We start from the raw sequence: 20,232 nt of genomic DNA, 5'->3' as shown, positions 1-20,232 counted from the left end.
CCAAACTTTGGCTTTCTTTTTCAATATTTCTTTGGCTATTCGAGGTCTTTTCTGGTTCCATATAAATTTCAGGATTATTTGTTCCATTTCTTTGAAAAAGATGGATGGTACTTTGATAGGAATTGCATTAAATGTGTAGATTGCTTTGGGTAGCATAGACATTTTCACAATGTTTATTCTTCCAATCCAGGAGCATGGAACATTTTTCCATTTCTTTATGTCTTCCTCAATTTCTTTCATGAGTACTTTATAGTTTTCTGAGTATAGATTCTTAACATCTTTGGTTAGGTTTATTCCTAGGTATCTTATGGTTTGGGGTGCAATTGTAAATGGGATTGACTCCTTAATTTTTCTTTCTTCTGTCTTGTTGTTGGTGTAGAGAAATGCAACTGATTTCTGTGCATTGATTTTATATCCTGACACTTTACTGAATTTCTGTACAAGTTCTAGCAGTTTTGGAGTGGGGTCTTTAGGGTTTTCCACATAGAGTATCATATCATCTGCGAAGAGTGATAATTTGACTTTTTCTTTGCAGATTTGGATGCCTTTAATTTCCTTTTGTTGTCTGATTGCTGAGGCTAGGACTTCTAGTACTATGTTGAATAGCAGTGGTGATAACGGACACCCCTGCCGTGTTCCTGACCTTAGTGGAAAAGCTTTCAGTTTTTCTCCATGGAGAATGATATTTGCGGTGGGTTTTTCATAGATGGCTTGATGATATTGAGGTATGCGCCCTCTATCCCTACACTTTGAAGAGTTTTGATCAGGAAGGGATGCTGTACTTTGTCAAATGCTTTTTCAGCATCTATTGAGAGTATCATACGTTTCTTGTTCTTTCTTTTATTGATATGTTGTATCACACTGACTGGTTTGCAGATGTTGAACCAACCTTGCAGCCCTGGAATAAATCCCACTTGGTCGTGGTGAATAATCCTTTTAATGGACTGTTGAATCTTATTGGCTAGTATTTTGGTGAGAATTTTCGCATCTGTGTTCATCAAGGATATTGGTCTATAGCTCTCTTTTTTGATGGGATCCTTGTCTGGTTTTGGGATCAAGGTGATGCTGGCCTCATAAAATGAGTTTGGAAGTTTTCCTTCCATTTCTATTTTTTGGAACAGTTTCAGGAGAATAGGAATTAGTTCTTCTTTAAATGTTTGGTAGAATTCCCCTGGGAAGCTGTCTGGCCCTGGGCTTTTGTTTGGAGATTTTTTTTTTTAAAGATTTTATTTATTTATTTGACAGAAGAGATCACAGGTAGGCAGAGAGGCAAGCAGAGAGTGAGAGGAGGAAGCAGGCTTCCTGCTGAGCAGGGAGCCCAACGTGGGCCTCAATCCTAGGACCCTGGGATTATGACCTGAGCCGAAGGCAGAGGCTTTAACCCACTGAGCCACCCAGGTGCCTCTGTTTGGAGATTTTTAATGACTGTTTCAATCTCCTTACTGGTTATGGGTCTGTTCAGGCTTTCTATTTCTTCCTGGTTCAGTTGTGGTAGTTTTTTTTTTTAAAAGATTTTATTTATTTATTTGACAGAGAGAGATCACATGTAGGCAGAGAGGCAGGCAGAGAGAGAGAGAGAGAGGAGGAAGCAGGCTCCCTGCTGAGCAGAGAGCCCGATGCGGGACTCGATCCCAGGATCCTGAGTTCATGACCTGAGCTGAAGGCAGCGGCTTAATCCACTGAGCCACCCAGGCGCCCCCAGTTGTGGTAGTTTATATGTTTCTAGGAATGCATCCATTTCTTCCGGATTGTCAAATTTGTTGGCGTAGAGTTGCTCGTAGTATGTTCTTATAATAGTTTGTATTTCTTTGGTGTTAGTTGTGATCTCTCCTCTTTCATTCATGATTTTGTTTATTTGGGTCCTTTCTCTTTTTGATAAGTCTGGCCAGGGGTTTATCAATTTTATTAATCCTTTCAAAGAACGAGCTCCTAGTTTCGTTGATTTGCTCTATTGTTTTTTTGGTTTCTATTTCATTGGTTTCTGCTCTGATCTTTATGATTTCTCTTCTCCCGCTGGACTTAGGGTTTCTTTCTTGTTCTTTCTCCAGCTCCTTTAGGTGTAGGGTTAGGTTGTGTACCTGAGACCTTTCTTGTTTCTTGAGAAAGGCTTGTACTGCTATATGTTTTCCTCTCAGGACTGCCTTTGTTGTGTCCCACAGATTTTGAACTGTTGTATTTTCATTATCATTTGTTTCCATGATTTTTTTCAATTCTTCTTTAATTTCCCGGTTGACCCATTCATTCTTTAGAAGGATGCTGTTTAGTCTCCATGTATTTGGGTTCTTTCCAAACTTCCTCTTGTGGTTGAGTTCTAGCTTCAGAGCATTGTGCTCTGAAAATATGCAGGGAATGATCCCAATCTTTTGATACCGGTTGAGTCCTGATTTAGGACCGAGGATGTGATCTATTCTGGAAAATGTTCCATGTGCACTAGAGAAGAATGTGTATTCTGTTGCTTTGGGATGAAATGTTCTAAATATATCTGTGATGTCCATCTGGTCCAGTGTGTCGTTTAAGGCCATTATTTTTTTGCTGATCTTTTTGCTTGGATGATCTGTCCATTTCAGTGAGGGGAGTGTTAAAGTCCCCTACTATAATTGTATTATTGTTGATGTGTTTCTTTGATTTTGTTATTAATTGGTTTATATAGTTGGCTGCTCCCACGTTGGGGGCATAGATATTTAAAACTGTTAGATCTTCTTGTTGGACAGACCCTTTGAGTATGATATAGTGTCCTTCCTCATCTCTTATTATAGTCTTTGGCTTAAAATCTAATTGATCTGATATAAGGATTGTCACTCCTGCTTTCTTCTGATGTCCATTAGCATGGTAAATTCTTTTCCACCCCCTCACGTTAAATCTGGAGGTGTCTTCGGGCTTAAAATGAGTTTCTTGGAGGCAACATATAGATGGGTTTTGTTTTGTTATCCATTCTGATACCCTGTGTCTTTTGATTGGGGCATTTAGCCCATTAACATTCAGGGTAACTATTGAGAGATATGAATTTAGTGCCATTGTATTGCCTGTAAGGTGACTGTTACTGTATATTGTCTCTGTTCCTTACTGATCTACCACTTGTAGGCTCTCTCTTTGCTGAGTGGACCCCTTTCAATATTTCCTGTAGAGCTGGTTTGGTGTTTGCAAATTCTTTCAGTTTTTGTTTGTCCTGGAAGCTTTTCATCTCTCCTTCTATTTTCAATGATAGCCTGGTTGGATATAGTATTCTTGGTTGCATGTTTTTCTCGTTTAGTGCTCTGAAAATGTCATGCCAGCTCTTTCTGGCCTGCCAGGTCTCTGTGGATAAGTCAGCTGCCAATCTAATACTTTTACCATTGTATGTTACAGACTTCTTTTCCCGGGCTGCTTTCAGGATTTTCTCTTTGTCACTAAGACTTGTAAATTTTACTATTAGGTGACGGGGTGTGGGCCTATTCTTACTGATTTCGAGGGGCGTTCTCTGAACCTCCTGAATTTTGATGCTTGTTTCCTTTGCCATATTGGGGAAATTCTCCTGAATAATTCTCTCCAGTATACCTTCTGCTCCCCTCTCTCTTTCTTCTTCTTCTGGAATCCCAATTATTCTAATGTTGTTTCGTCTTATGGTGTCACTTATCTCTCGAATTCTCCCCTCGTGGTCCAGTAGCTGTTTGTCCCTCTTTTGCTCAGCTTCTTTATTCTCTGTCATTTGGTCTTCTATATCGCTAATTCTTTCTTTTGCCTCATTTATCCTAGCAGTGAGAGCCTCCATTTTTGATTGCACCTTATTAATAGCTTTTTTGATTTCAACTTGGTTAGATTTTAGTTCTTTTATTTCTCCAGATAGGGCTTTTATATCTCCCGAGAGGGTTTATCTAATATCTTCCATGCCTTTTTCGAGCCTGGCTAGAACCTTGAGAATTGTCATTCTGAACTCTAGATCTGACGTATTACCAATGTCCATATTGATTAGGTCCCTAGCCTTCGGTACTGCCTCTTGTTCTTTTTTTTGTGGTGAGTTTTTCCTGCCTTGTCATTTTGTCCAGCTAAGAGTATATGAAGGAGCAAGTAAAATACTAAAAGGGTGGCAACAACCCCAGGAAAATATGCTTTCAGAAAGTGGTTGTTTTTCTGTTTCCAGAATTGCTGTTCTTCTTCTCTTCAATCTGCTGATGGATTTACAGGTGTTTGCATTCTTTAGATAAGCTATCTAGCTGATCTCCTGCTAGTTGAAGTAGTCTTAGCCTGCTACTTCTCCGCCATCTTGACTCCTCCATTTTTTCTTTTAAAAGTGATTTTCAAACATCTTTATAAATTATTAGTCTTTTATTTATATAGTATTGTGTGGGAATGTTTTAAAGAAATATCTAAAGATATGGGTACAAGATCTAATTATTTTGCTGATGATGGCACTTTTAATGATGGTCAGATCACATACTTCAAAGTTGAAAGAGTAAAAACCAAGTTTTTTTTTTTTTCAAACAGGATTCTTACTAGGAATATTTTATTTACATGGCAAAATGACTTGTTCTTTTCCAGCATTCAGTGAAACCTCTCTTTTCTTCTTCTTCTTTCTTCTGTCTCTAAGACTGCTTTTTCTCTATCTACTTCCTAGCTTTTCTTCTTCCATCCTGTAGAAGTTGACTTCTGGCTCTGTCCTAACTCACAACTCATCCTACACCCTTGGCCAGGCTGTTCATCTGGCTGTATTGCAGTAAATGGGAGAGCTTCAGGCCTGTTTATTCAAGTATGGAGAAAGCATTGTGACTCACCACCACATCAGTAAAACCACCCTCCTCACCCTCTTGGCCTGTAGGGACAGCTTACTGTAGGGCGATGTTGCTAAACAAACACTTCTTAGAGACTAGCTTCTTAAAGCACAGGCGTCCCCTGAGGTTGTTAAAGTTTTAGGCTCTGAGAGTTGGAAAAACTTGTCGGAGGTCATACAGCTATTACATAGATTTAAATTTAGGTGTGTCTAAATCCCCATCTCATGCTTTTAGTTGTGCCTTCCACCCTGCAATTCATACACACTATTTTAATTCGAAGTTACAGATGAAATAAATGTTTTTAATCAGTAAAATGCGCCATTTCGCTCACTAAATTTTAAAATGTATGTCTTGTGTGACAAACCAACTTATGAACTAATAGTCTAATATGTGCTTTATTTCACACCTCAGCTAATTTATGACTCATTTTTCTTTCTTTCTTTTTTTTTTTTTTTTTTAGATTTTATTTATTTATTTGACAGAGAGAAATCACAAGTAGGCAGAGAGGCAGGAAGAGAGAGACGAGAAGCAGGCTCCCTTCTGAGCAGAGAGCCCGATGCAGGTCTCAATCCCAGGACCCTGAGATCATGACCTGAGCCAAAGGCAGAGACCCAACCCATTGAGCCACCCAGGCGCCCCTGTGACTCATTTTTCTATAGCCATTTATGAAGCTATGATGGCTTTTGAAATGGATAGAACTGCTAATTGTTAAATGAAGTTTATCTTTGGTGAAAAATGTTTGACTAGCAAGGTATTTTAAAATTGATTATTGTTTAGGTAAGACAAGTTCGTCAGTTTCTCATATCCTGAGTAAGTTTCTAATATAAGTTTCTTGATAAAGGATATAAACCGATAGAAACCGGATATGAATGAATGCATATCTGTAAGTGTATTTAAGTTGGACATTTTGAGTTTCAGTGGATTATCACAAAAGTTAGTTTCTATAGCATGTGTTCAGCAGAGACTTGTCTTTAGTAACTGTTGTTGGAAAAAATAGGAATCAGGACAGCAGAAAATAATGCAAAGACTTATAATCTATAGTGACATTCTTTCTTGGCATTGCTGTGTAGAATTTAATAGAATTTTAATTCTATTAATTTACTGAAATCACTCTAAAATTATCTCCAATTATCTTTTTTTTTTAAGTTGTTTTTTTTTTTTTTTTTAAATTTATTTGTCAGAGAGAGCATAAGCCAGAGGAGTGGCAGGCTGAGGGAGAAGCAGGCTCCCTGCTGAGTAAGGAGCCTGATGCAGGGCTCCATCCCAGGACCCTGAGATCGTGACCTGAGCTGAAGGCTGGTGCTTAACCGACGGAGTCACCCAGGTGTCCCCATCACCAATAATCTTAATGAATTTTTTGTTTTCATGCCCCCACTAATTTTTTTTGAAGAAGATGCTTAACATTTCAAATAAAATTTTGTTTTACTTAATTATGAGAGATTATTATATTTCAGTATTGTTTTAAACTTTAGGATAATTCTGTGAATTCAGAAATTTTAAAAGAATAATCAATCATGCCTAAGAATAAGGAGATCTAAAGATTACTTCCAACTCTATGGTTCCATGAATCTTTGTGTTTGTACTTTGCTTCTGGATATATTTACATACACACAGTTTCCAGTGACTTCAGATATGACTAAACTGGGAGTTTTGTGAAAGACAGTGGTAGATTAAATATTTTTATTAACAAGATGAACCAGTCATCAAGATATTTGGCTAAATATTTCACTCAAGAGAATTTTAATTTTTTATCATTATTTAGAGTTGCTTAAAATTGAAGTTTCTAAGTGCTTAATTTTTAGGCTTATAAATTGTGTATTTGCATTTTTTAACCTTAAAGTTTTTACACTTTGAAGAATCAGCACAGAACTTTATTTCTCATTTTGATGTATAACAAAGTGCTATAATTTAAGCCACATCTGTTATACAGTGTTGTTTAGTTTAGTTTTGTTTTGTTTGTAATTTTGGAAATAGGTTTTCCCATAGAATTTCTGTGGTGCAATAATGTTTCTCAGGCCAGCCGAGAAAAAAAAAATAACTTGAACAATCATCTGTTTAGGAAATAGCACTAATATTACCATTTCATCTGTAGCTAATGCCCATTTCAGTTTTATTTTCATCAAATTTTCTGAGTTTCAATATTAGTCCTGGAATTCAATGAGTACTGGGTATTTTATGCAGCTAATGAATTATTGAACACTACATCTGAAACTAATGATGTACTATATGTTGGCTAATTGAATTTAAATTTTAAAAAAAGTAAAGAATTTTGCAGGCTTCAGAGTGTGGCAGGGTTGGAACAAGGTATGGATGCTGATATTTATGAGTAACTTTCATGCTTGTATAGGAGAAGACTCTTCCTTTTATATCATTATTTTCAAACCATGATCAGAAGAACCCTAAATTTCTTGAGGGGTGCCTCAGTCTTGCTTTCCACAGGAATAGCTTTGTTTTTATTTGTTTCATGTGTTGAGGTTTGCCTTAACCTTTAATTATTAGCTTGATGATGGAGTTCCGCTCTTGAATAGGACTTTAAGGGTTCATGTGTCTGCTCCACCATGCCTGATTTTAGAACCTTGAGTTAGTTACTATACCCTCTGTGCTTTCGTTTTGTGCTCAGGACAATGGAGATCATAACAGGACTGAATTCATAGGCTTTCTGTGAGTATGGAAAGTGACAATACGTGCGTATTATCTAGAAGGGCACTTACTGTCCAGTGAGTGCATGAAAGTTTGAACATAAGTGGCTAAGTCTGTGTTAGAACTGGCAACTGTCTGATGCCAAAGTTAGACTCTTACCACTATTAAATCACACCGTTGAATTAAGCCGAGGGTATGAAAGGAATGAAGGGGATTGAAAGATTGAGGCGAGGAGAAAAGATTCAGTGCCTCTCTCTCAGAGGTTCGCTTGCATTGCAGGCTCAGATGATGAATCTTGCTTGTGGAAGGTCATAGAAGAAAGGCTGCTGAAGCAAGGAGGGATTTTTTGTGTGTGTCCTCCAGTGGTGAAGACTTCAGGATGCTACTGAAAGGGAGCTGATTTTGGCCTCTTCTAGACTAGAGTTGTTTCAGGAAACAATTGTAAAGTAGACTGCTTTTCCTAGAAACCTGTAACAAGGAGACTGGTCAAGTGATTAGAAAGTATTGTGATTCTTAATAATTAAAAACACAATAGTTTTATATAATGAAACTAGGCTTAAAAATGCCTGAGTACAGGGGCACCTGGGTGGCTCAGTGGGTTAAAGCCTCTGCCTTCAGCTCAGGTCATGATCCCAGGGTCCTGGGATCGAGTCCCGCATCGGGGGTCTCTGCTCAGCAGGGAGCCTGCTTCCCCCCACCCTGCCCTGCCTGCCTCTCTGCCTGCTTGGAATCTCTTATCTGTCAAATGAATAAATAAAATCTTTAAGAAAAAAAAATGCCTGAGTACAAATAACAAGTAGTCACCATCAAATTATAAAAGTATAACATTTGTGGGGCCTGGAGGTATGAATTAAAATTTTAATTTTGGGGGTGCCTGGATGGCTCAGTCATTGAGTGGCTACCTTTGGCTCTGGTCGTGATCCCTGGGTCCTGGGATGGAGCCCTACATGGGGCTCCCTGCATAGCAGGAAGCCTGTTTCTCCCTCTCCCACTTGCCTTGCTTGTGTTCCCTCTCTCATTGTGTTTCTCTCTGTCAAATAAATAAAATCTAAAAATAAAAAAAAATTTTAATTAAAAAGTAAAATTTTAATTTTGAGGTCTTAATTTATTTGTTTGGCAAAAGAACTAACCAATTTGTGTTATAGAAAATTATTTTTAAAATGCTTATGTTGTATTATGCAGAGATACATAATATCTGTATTTTACAGATACAGATATTATCTGTATAATATCTGTATTATACAGATGGCATGTTCTTTCCTTGGATATTTACTTATTTTGTGGCCTAAAAGCTATTACTAAACCCCCTGTACACGCCACATCACCCAGGTTTTTAATGACTTGTCCCTTGTGACACAAACAGCTAAAGATACGCTAGGAAGGAGACATTTGAAAACACCCTTTTTAAAGGGATCTAACAGTGGTTGTCGTCATTAGACTGTTACCTAGTATTCTTGTATGTTAAATATGCATTTAAGGTTTGATGGAAAAGAAGAAAGAAAGGCCTTGTAACAAAAGGGTTTCTAGGATTTCAAATTTTAGCCAGTTCAGAGAATCAATGGAGAAGATCTAATGCTAACTCTAGAAATAAGATCTGGAAGAGCTGGCTGTTTCTAAAATGGGAGTTGTATTATAGGCTCACAATCCATACCAGTAAGATTCTAAGCCAACCATTGATTTTCCTTTTCCTATAAAAGAAGTTATGTCAAGAGCAGTTAAACAACTTAAATCCAAAGAGATCAGGCTTCTAAAAATATCAAAATTACTGAAGCATTCTTTGGAAATTACATTCCTATATAATAATTATATATCAATATTATAACAATTATATGATTCATTAATTATGTTCTGATATATAATGATGGTTAATACTTTATATTATATATAATCTTAGGATTGATTGCTAAAAGATAGGTTTCAACAACATCAGGTCCATCTATGTGATTTTTATAGCTGAGGAGGAACTGAGCATTGAAATGATTTGAATGAGATTAATTGATTACCTTTTGTCAGGTTTGATATAATAATCCTGGTCTTTCAGTAGAGCCTTATACTTTAGTAGCATATTAATTTTTTCTATTCTTAAATGGTCATTTTTGCCTTGGATTTTCTTGAACTTTTAAGACAAGGCACTTTCTGACAAGTTATTTATTATGATGCCTGTGACTTCTCAGGAAGATGGATCAACAGGATTTCTTTTTGTTCCTGCTCATTTACTCACTGAATCAAGACTGGCGAAGGTGATACAGCACAAAAGCTTAATAGACCCTGTGAGAAGATTCCCTTCACATGCTTTTAATAACATGTATGTTGATAATATGACAGATCTTAGTTATTTATGCTTTTAGTAGATCTGGTTACTGGATAAATCCTGGAGAGATGATTATGAAGGACATTCTGAAGTCTTCTAGCATTGGTAAATTCCAAATTCTGAGATTTTAAACAGCTATAGGAGCCACAGCAGAAAGTAAAATTCCTCACTGAAATAACAAACTTCTTTTTTTATTTTTTAAATATTATTTTATTTTTATTTTATTTTTTTAACAACTTCTTTTTTATTTTTTTTATTTTTTAAAGATTTTATTTATTTATTTGACAGACAGAGATCACAAGCAGGCAGAGAGGCAGGCAGAGAGAGAGGAGGAAGCAGGCTCCCCACTGAGCAGAGAGCCCGATGCGGGACTCGATCCCAGGACCCTGAGATCATGACCTGAGCCGAAGGCAGCGGCTTAACCCACTGAGCCACCCAGGTGCCCCCAACTTCTTTTTTAAAAATCGAATCTGTTCCAAGGGTGCCTGGATGGCACAGTTGGTTAAGCCTCACACTCCTATTTTCAGCTCATGTTGGGATCTCAGTGTTGTGAGATTGGGCCCTCCAGCGGGTTCTGCAATCAGTGTGGAGTCAGCTTAAGATTCTCTCTCCCGGGGCGCCTGGGTGGCTCAGTGGGTTAAGCCGCTGCCTTCGGCTCAGGTCATGATCACAGGGTTCTGGGATCGAGCCCCACATCGGGCTTTCTGCTCAGCTGGGAGCCTGCTTCCTTCTCTCTCTCTCTCTGCCTGCCTCTCTGCCTGCTTGTGATCTCTCTCTATCAAATAAATAAATAAAAATCTTTAAAAAAAAAAAAAAGATTCTCTCTCCCTCTGCTCCTCTCTCCTGTTCTCTCTCTCAAATAAATCTTTAAAAAAACAAAACAAAACAGAAATCAAGTATTTTCCAAGAACAACACTCACTGTGAATTGGGCATGTTTCCCGAAGTTCTAGTTGTAATCAGATATTTATTACCAATTTCTCCAGGGATGGACTTGAGTGCTGAAAGCAGTAGCTGGCTGTACTCTGTTTTCTGGTTGACCTGATGAGATAGCAAAGCTGTTAGTAATTACAGTTAATCAGCATCATGAATTATGCTTACAGTTATGTAATCATAGGCTTTCTTTTTATCATTACACATTTCTGAACCATTTTCTTCCATCTCTTTCCCTCTCTGCATCTCTTTTCCATCTTTTATATTGATAGAAATATAATTTTAATATGATTATTTCTAAAACATTATTAAATATGCTTTAAAGGATTTATCCCAAAATGAAATACATTCTACAGTAAATCTTTTATGATGCCCACTTTGCTTTTCTCCCTTCCTCTCTCCCCCTTCCCCTTTTGCCCTGCCTCCTTCCTCTTTCTGAAGATAGAAGGGATACAAGTTGTAGAGAATTATTTGAATAAAATGCATTCAGAGTAGAAGAACCATATTTCTTTCTCATTATGGGGGCAGGGATGCATAAGAAACAAAGAAAGAGGCGGCTGGGTTTAGTTGGTGAAGTGTCTGCCCTCAGCTCAGGTCGTGATCCCTGGGTTCTGGGGTCGAGTCCTACATTGGGCTCCCTGCTCAGCAGAGAGTCTGCTTCTCCCTCTCTTTGCAGCTCCCCCATGTGTGTTCTCTCTCTCTGACAAATAAATAAGTAAAATCTTTAAAAAAAAAAAAAAAAGAGGACTGAGGGACAAGGTTCCATGAATGAGGGAGTTTTAGTGCTTTAAAGAAATGAGAGACTAATGGAACTTCAGAGATGTTAGAAAATGAGAGAGAACACCTGATTTTATTAAGTTGCTGTGTGTTAACACTTAGACACCACTACTTCATTCCACATGCTTACATATTTTATGAATAAAAACTGAGATACTCATCTACCTACGCATCTTGAAATGTGATTCTGTAGAGTGTGGGCTAGGAATATGGTTTTATGAGTGTAAGATTACTTGAGTTTCATTTAATTAAAATGGGAATCAAAAGGCCAGAATGTTGACATTTGATTTTCTATTGCCTTTCTCATATCTGACTCTGTCAGTTTTCAGGTCTCACTCAGCTAAAATGTGTGTGTGTGTGTGTGTGTGTATGCTTACTTGCCCACACAGAGACATATAGCTGTCAATTTATATTAAGAAATAATGGAAGACTGAATCATAAAATAAAATAAAAAACCCCAACTCTCAGTTCTCCAAAGTGATTAAATTATTTTCACTTTTAGTGCAATGTATGAGTTTCCTTTGCTTCATATTCTCTCCATTTGGTGGTGGTAGTCTTTTTTATTTTAACTGTTCTCTACGGAGTGTGAAAAATTATCTTATTGTGATTTTAATTCGTGTTCAGTCATGTTAAGCGCTTTTACATGTACCTATTTGCCTTTTTTGTATTTTCTTTTGTGAGGTGTCTTTTCATGCTTGTGCCCATTGGGAAAGGGTTATTAGTCTTTGTACTTATGATGTGTAGGGATTTGCATGTATTCTGCATATATTTTCAATGTCATATATATGTATAACTATCCTCTTTTTCTATTTAACAACAAAAATATCCAAAGGATATTATGTATGGAAGATATTGATACATTTAGTATTTCTTACTTTCTTTTTTTTTTTTTACACAGATTTATTTATTTATTTCAGGGAGAGAGAGAGAGTGAGAGAGAGAGAGAGGGAGGGAAAGTGTGAGTGGGGTGGGAGGGAGGAGCAAAAGGAGAGGGAGAGAGAGACTCTGCAGCAGACACTCTGCTGAGCATGGAGCCAGATCTGGGGCTTGATCTCACGATCCTGAGAGCAGGACCTGAGCTGAAATCAAGAGTTGGACGTTTACCTGACTGAGCCATTGACTGTGCCCCAATACATTTAACACTTCTAAGCTGGCAATTTTGGAAGGAAATTAGTATTTAAAACACAGACTTTATAATTTTCAATTTAAAACAAAAATTACATCCTGTTCTTCTGTTTTCATTTCAGGTGCAGTTAAAAACTAGCATTTCTAGTCAGTATGTAATTCGGACACAACCAACTAATAGGTGCCTTTCTACACTGGAATGTGCAGCTGCTGCTCTTTCCATTTTGGAGAAAAATAATTACATACAAGAGGTACGTCTTTGGAAGGTTATATAGTTTATGAAAGGAAGCAGTTTTGGTTAGATTTTATCTAGAAAATTTAGGAATGCATAACTTGTTAAATTTGCAGCTCAGGTGTCAAATTGAATGTTTCTGGTGATAGAAATTTGTGTGCATTTATAACCTTCTTTCCCCCTCTGGTGTTTTTCTGTGTTAGTTTAGCATCCAGATTGCATTATTTAAATATTCATTCTAAGCTGTGCAAACAGCATTTGTAATAAGCTAAATTGCTTTTAAGTAGCACAGCATTAAATACAGGGGTTTTTGGTTAGATTTTTTTCTTTTATTATTTTATATTTCTCTTTTAGCATTTTGTGTTTCTTGTACACAGCTTTTTTCTTCCTAATTAAAAGAGTATTTTAGAGCAGCCCCCCCCCCTTTTTTTTTGCATTGGGGCTTTTATTTGAGAAGTTGTACCAACTTTTTGTTTATCTTCATCACTACTTGTTTGGGGTATAGAAAAGATAATTTTTTTGAGAAAAAGATGCCTGCAGAATATGAAAAGGCTATAACCTACAAGCATCATTTTTTTTAATTTCCATGAAAGCCTGATGATTTTGTATATAATTAATAATCATCAGTAAAGAACGATGTTCATTGAGCTCACAAACATCTCCGTCTTTTGGAACATGTTTTGCACTTCAGGCAAAAGAAAAAAGAACAGCAAAATAAGACTTAAATTGTTAGAGTTTTTTAATCACTGAAGATTTTTGATAAATAAAACTCAAGAAGAAGAGTCAGAGGATAATGAGCATAGCTAGATGGAGTTTTATAACTCCTCTTTCACACACACACACACAGAGTACTCATCCCTGTCTTCTCTCTCTCTCTCTCTCTCATTATGCACTCTGGGTACTATTACAAGAGTGTGCCTTAGCCGTGAAGGAAATTTCAGTAATGGACAAAAGCTCAGGTCAGAGTAACTGGATTGGTTACCAAGAGAAAGAACCAAAGATGTCCAGAGCAAGGAGAGTTAAAGAATGCCAGAAGCAAGCCTTGACTTGCTTATTCCCTCTCCCCTACCCTAAGCCATGGGAAATGTCAGAGTTGGAGGCTTTTCTTTTTATGAAAAAAGTAGGCTTTCCTGAGTAGGCTTTTTTGTGTGTGTGTCTTTGTAAGTAGAATTTTTTTGGGTCTAGGCAATTTCTCTTTCTCTCTTCTCTTTTCTTTGAGGAAGAAAAAAATTTCTTGAGGGACTGTACATCTTTCTCCCAAATGACCAGAGTGTTTTCTGACTTTTCTCCCTCTGCTTTAACCTTATCACCTATTCCCATGTATCTAGCTATCAACAAAGCACTTTATATACCCCTATACTTGTTTTTCTGTTTTGTTTATATGTTCTTGAGCAAAAATAAAATACTCTTTTTAGGCATCTTAAAAGAAAGACGAAACTTAGTGCTGTTATTTAAACTTGCTTTCTGTACAGTCTCTGTGTTTTCCTTTTTGTTGATTTAAAACTCTGCAACCAGCTGACATCAGACCAGGAACCCATTAAAAGCTCCAATCTTGAGGGAAAAATGTAATATTCTTTGGCTATGGATTTGGAACTTTATTTCCTCTCCTTCTTTGTGGTTCTGAAAAAAATTGTCCATGGGCCTACATCTCTTATTTCTGCATTGGAATTGGATCTTTTACTTCAGTTCTGAACAGAAGCTTTATTGTTGTTGGTGGTGATTTAATAATGTCGTTGTAATGTGGTGGGGCTAGGGGTTTTGATAGTTTTTGTACTAATACTGCTAGTGCTGCTACTGCTCCTTCCTTCCCAGCTTCATAAGATACATGATTCTGGTATTAGTTAATGTACCATTCCAGCAGGAAGCTTGTCTTATGCCCTGAGTATAATATCCAACAACAGGCAAAATTCAGGATACAGAATGGAGACAGGATCCCTCCTATCTTCAGCTTTTGTTATTGTTGTCTGTGGGTCAAATGGCATGCGAAATCCCAAAGTAATAGTGAGGTCCTATAGTTCTTTTTCTGTTTGCTTTGATCGTCAGAAGTAGTCATACTTCAGTAGCCAGGAGAGGAAAAATGGTGTTTGACAATCAGATGCGTGAGTTGGGAGGTGCTGATAAGATTCTTGGCTAGAGCATGAGCAGAAAAAATGCATAATGGAACATCCCAAGTTGCTTATTATTACAGCTGGCAAAAAATTAGCTTTCTCAGTGGGGGAATCCCAAGTCTAGCCTGTTCAATCTAGCTACAGTTTTTAAAAAAATACATTAGTTTATTCTTCTGAGAAATGCAGTTACTATCTGTTCTGAACATAGGTGCTTTCTCTCTTTCCTGAGGGGGAAAGCCATGACACATGTTTCCCCAGTAACCTTTTATTAGGGGCCCCCTAATGAAATGTTAAGACAGTGGGGCGGAGTAGTAATTTTTCAGCTGGCTTTATTCTGTGTGGGTAGGTAGGGCTCCTCAAAATGAAGAACTTGGCATAGAAGAGCATTCTTAGTCTGTTGGCTCATCCTCGCTCTTTATTCCTGAGCAGCTTTTCAAACACTCACAGTGGCTCAGGGTGAGCTTTGAAGCAGGCTTGAAGGAAACCTCCATCACTTATCATCATCACTTTTTGCCCATGAGCAATTCACATAATCCCCTTGCGCTTGTTTACTTCCCTGTAATGTACCCAAAATAGTTACCTCTTAGTACTGTTGTGAGAATTGAGTGGAATAATGTATATTAATTACGTAACACAAGGAACTCAAGAAGAATTAATCCCCTTCTTCTTCCTTGTCCCTGATTCTTGCCAATAAATTAACAAAAAATTGGAGCTGAAAATTGGTGGTTTTCATTCAGCTACTGTAATACTTAACCAGGGCTTTTCACACTTTGGAGGTCTTGAGCTTAGGGATCTTTTTTATAGTAAAACGTTGTCTACTTCTGAAGTTTTACCTCATGAGCCTATATAGCTAAATGGGGTAAAGCTTCGTGCACAGCCTAAGTGCCTTAGCCCTGCTCGACAGCAGTAGCTGGTCAGTCATGGCCCCTTTAGAACTGTCACTTTATACCAGCTGACAAAAGGTTTTATAAAACACTGATTCCTGTCCCCCCACCCACCAAGTAAACTTTTAGAAATGAAGTTATTTTGAAAGTGGAGGATTTTGGATTTTCATTGTTCCTCTAAACCAGTCTGTTTCTCCTGTAGCTTCATATTGCCTGGGGGTATAATGTTTGTTTATACAGAAGCCTTGTCACTTACTGCCATGTGGTGTGCTCAACACATTAGATGCATCCCCTTAGCGTAACCTAATAATGACCCTGTAAGGTTGACGTTATTTCCCTCCTTTTACAGATGGAGAAAATGGCAAGGAGAAGTTGTATGACTTACTTGGGGACACATAGCTAGTGATGATTACACCAGTCAGGATAGGCTAGATGCGACTGCAAAATCAGAATGGCATCACACCATAGAGGTTTATGCGTGTGTCACACTGTCTGTGCTGTGGGATCACTGGGGTCTTGTGCTTACTACAGTCCCTTAGGGGCCTAGGCTGGTGGAGGCACCATTTAGATATGTCATTCTCCTCTCATCAAGGAAGGCGTAAAGGGAGCTGATGAATCATACATTTTTTTTTTTAAGATTTTATTTATTTTATTTGACAGAGAGAGAGATCACAAGTAGGCAGAGAGGCAGGCAGAGACAGAGGGGGAAGTAGGCTCCCGGCTAAGCAGAGAGCCCAATGCGGGGCTCGATCCCAGGACACTGAGATCATGACCTGAGCCGAAGGCATCGGCTTAATCCACTGAACCACCCAGGCGCCCTGAATCATACATTCTTTTAAAGCTTCTGTCCAGAGGTGACACCAGTATTTATGCTCCCATTTCATTAACCAAAGCAAGTGATAATTTCAAGGATGGAGGACTGGTGTATTTGTGAACAGCCCTACTGAGTACCACACAGATGGACTGGGGATCTAATCTAGATCTGTCTCCACAACTCCTTCTCTTAGTTACCTCAGGAAACAGGTAGAATCTTTTTTTCAGGAGGTAAACATCGGGGGCCCTTACCAATAGGAATATTAGGGTTCTGTCCATCAAGAATCTGATAAATATCATAAATAGCAACAGAACCTTCAGTTGTCTCAGTCTGTGTAGTCCTTGGTTTGTTTTCTAGGGTTGGTGTTTCAGGATCCAGTCAGTCTGTGCTGACTCTGTAAAGAAATATATAGTCATTTCTACATTCCCTCTCTTATTTGAACAACTTAAAGGAAATCATGGTAGCATATATAAGGGGCTTTCTACACTAATGGTGTGCAGAGTTTCTCCAAGAAGTCTGTCTCTTTCCCATTGGTGTACGTCAGGGATTACATGGGGTTGCCTGTGACAGAGTGGCTCCTACAGTGCTTGGACCATGTATGTACGCTTCTGTTTCTCCTGGGTATAAGGATGGTGAGGTGAGCAGCCCAGGGCTGGGCATCACTTCTGTCTCTCTGTCCATCATCGAATGGATGTACTTGACTTTAATCTTTGTGTTTATTGCCTAGGAGTCACATGATAGTTATCCCACCCCCACAGTCCTGTTCCAGGCAAGAGGAAAGTGCAGGAGCCTCTGCCTGTCGAGTCTGTCCCATTTTAAAGAGTGTCTCTGGAAGCCCCACGCAGAAACCACCCTCCCCACACACACCTATCATTACACGGAGTGTCGGTAGCCAGACAGCATTACCAGCTGGGTACATTGCTACCTGGAATAACATTTTGGATTTTTTTTTTAATAAGAAAAGAATAAATATGGAGAGGGAAATGCTGGTGACTTGTCACAGTGTCTGAGTTCAGTGTCAAAGTAGAGAGCTGATGTTAAGCTCTTTGCTGCCACTCTCTGTGGATGAGGGATGATAAATTTTTACACAGACGTTGTGACATTTTGGTAGATAAATTTATCCGTTTTTTTTTCTTTGTTCCTTTTATTTCTAAAAAAGAGTTTGCTTACTCAAGTTTGCTATTGTTACTTGGGAGATTTAGATCAGGGATCTCAGGCCCAAGGAAAGAATCTGACTCAAAATATGTTTTAAACATGAGACAGAGTGGGATTTTTTCTTTTTTCTTTTTTTTTTTTTTAAATTTTTGAACTTGAAAAACTTGAGGTTGGGCTTATGCTCTAGTTGTGTTTTAACCACCATCATTCTTTGTTATCATATGGGCTCACCCCGACCCCCGTACATGTTTATGTTATATGACTGGCCCTGTCGGTATTTGGATTTAGACAGGTACGTATATAGTTAGAATTATTTTCAAATGTACCAAATACCAGGGTATTTAACTTGCTGTGGTCCCCGGACCAATGTGAGAGAATTAGTAAACCTCTTACCCATTGCTGCTGTCATCCGATTGTTCTCAGGCAGCAGGAAACATGCATCAGTCTGTGATTGAAGCTGAATTAAGGGAATTAAGGGGCACCTGGGTGGCTCAGTCAGTTGATTTTGGCTCAGGTCCTGATCTCAGGGTCATGGGATCAAGCCCCAGATCTGGCTCCCTGCTCAGTGTCTCCCCCTCTCTCTGTTCTTACCCCTCTCATGCTCTCCTCTCTTTTTCTCTCAAATAAATAAATAAAATCTTAAAGAAACAATTAATTTGTATCTAAAGGTCTCTTTTACTGTTACACATTAAATTATTATAATGTAACCGTTTTTTGAGATATTTGAATATGTTAATTATAAAACTGAATTTGGACTTTATCATCTCCATGCTTGTGTCTTTTTTTTTTTCAAGATTTTATTTATCTATTTGACAGAGCGAGATTACAAGTAGGCAGAGGGACAGGGGAGTGGGGGGAAGCAGACTCCCCACTGAGCAGAGAGCCCGATGTGAGACTCAATCCCAGGACCCCGAGATTAGGACCTGTGCTGAAGGCAGGTGCTTAACCCACTGAGCCACCCAAGTGCTCCTATGCTTGCATCTTTTTACCAGAATTCCTTAGCGCTATGTAAGGTATGAATTAAAAGAAATTTATATTTGGAAATCTTCATATATTTAGTAGAGTGTCTATTACTTTTTGTAGTCAAAAGCCAATGATAGTAAAAAGAAACATAATAATTCCTGTTTATGAAGAAAAGACTAGATACAATATTGTGATTTGTTAGACACTATTTTAGTATCTTTTTTTTTATCTTCACAGACTTTGCTTCGTCCTCTTCAAGCTTTATGCTCTTTCCAGCTTCAGCACGGTGCTCAAATTCGCCTCAGCAAGGAACACCTTCTGAAGAATGGATTATATCCTAAGCCAATGCCAAAGAACAAACGCAAACTCAGGAAAATGGAACTGTTAATGAACAGTGTTAAAATTTAGTACTGTTGTTTCATGGTGCTAGTTATGATGTCTTCCACTGATAAGACCAGGTGAAGTTTTCAGAAGATTTAAATCCGTGGGTTTTTGACTATCTGAATAATAAAATTGGCATACTAAACTTGCCCAGAAGAAGGAAGTAAACCAAATAACCATAAAAAAGCAAATAAAAAAAAAATTCACTGACTCCATTAAAAGCAAGGTTTCATAGTGTATTTGTTTTAAAAACTGTGCCTCTAAAACATTTTTTCAGATCCATTGTTTGAAATGTGATTAGTTGTTGAGTGAGGTTAGTAGTTCTTTTTTTATAAAATGGAAAGAAATTATTGCACCTGATCGGGGCAGTAGTCTTTTCATTAATTTATAGATAGGTGTAGATCTCTAATAGAGGGCGCTTACATCAATATGCAATCCTTACATAAACTTTATAGTTTGTAATAAGTAACAAAAATAATGATCATCAGGTAGTTGAGATTGAATTAATTTGTTTCATAGAATACTATAACAGAATAAGGAAACTAAATATATTTTTTAGCTAAATATATTCAAATTTAGCTAAATTTGAATTCAGCTATTTTGATTTAAATATTCTCCTAATTGCCTGAATTTTTTGGTATTAGAGTACAATTGGAGTATAAAATTATATTAGCTTCAGGTGTTGCCATAATAATTTAGTCTTTATATACATTGCAAAATAATCACCACACAATAAGTCCAGTCAACATCCCTACATATTTATGAAATTTTTTTTTTATAATGAGAACTTTTAAGATACACTTCTTTAGCATCTTTCCAATATGCAGTATTTGCAGTTTTGCAGAATTATTAACTATAGTCACCATGTTTTATTTTACATCCCCAGATTTATTTATTTTATAACTGGTAGTTTCTTCCTTTTGCCCACCATTCGCCCTCTGTCTCCAGCAAGTGCTATACTCTATATCTATGAGCTTGGTTTTTTGTGTTTTTTTTTTTAAGGATTCCACATAAAAATGATATCAAATGATACTTATCTTTCTCTTTGTGACTTATTTCACTGAGCATTATGCCTTCCAGGTCTATCCATGTTGTCAGAAATGACAAGATTTCAGTCTTTTTTTAAATGGCTGACTAATAATCCATTTCAGTTATCCTTTGATGGC

General features: G+C 37.7%; 1 protein-coding gene across 1 annotated transcript in view; it reads left to right on the top strand.

The window, feature by feature from the left end:
• DTWD2 (DTW domain containing 2) overlaps positions 1 to 19,557 on the top strand; it is a 125,967-nt gene extending 106,410 nt beyond the window's left edge. Inside the window, exons 5-6 of the mRNA XM_044263359.1 lie at positions 12,652 to 12,780; positions 18,923 to 19,557. Of these exons, the coding sequence (XP_044119294.1) occupies positions 12,652 to 12,780; positions 18,923 to 19,093 (300 nt within the window). The 3' untranslated portion in view covers positions 19,094 to 19,557. The remainder of the gene's footprint in view (positions 1 to 12,651; positions 12,781 to 18,922) is intronic.
• The last annotated feature ends 675 nt before the right edge of the window (positions 19,558 to 20,232 follow it).

Source organism: Neovison vison, chromosome 1 (genome assembly GCF_020171115.1).
Source record: "Neovison vison isolate M4711 chromosome 1, ASM_NN_V1, whole genome shotgun sequence".
In the NCBI taxonomy this organism is placed as follows: domain Eukaryota; kingdom Metazoa; phylum Chordata; class Mammalia; order Carnivora; family Mustelidae; genus Neogale; species Neogale vison.
The sequence above is the reverse complement of the archived record's forward strand: the minus strand, read 5'-3'. Positions and strand labels throughout refer to the sequence as shown.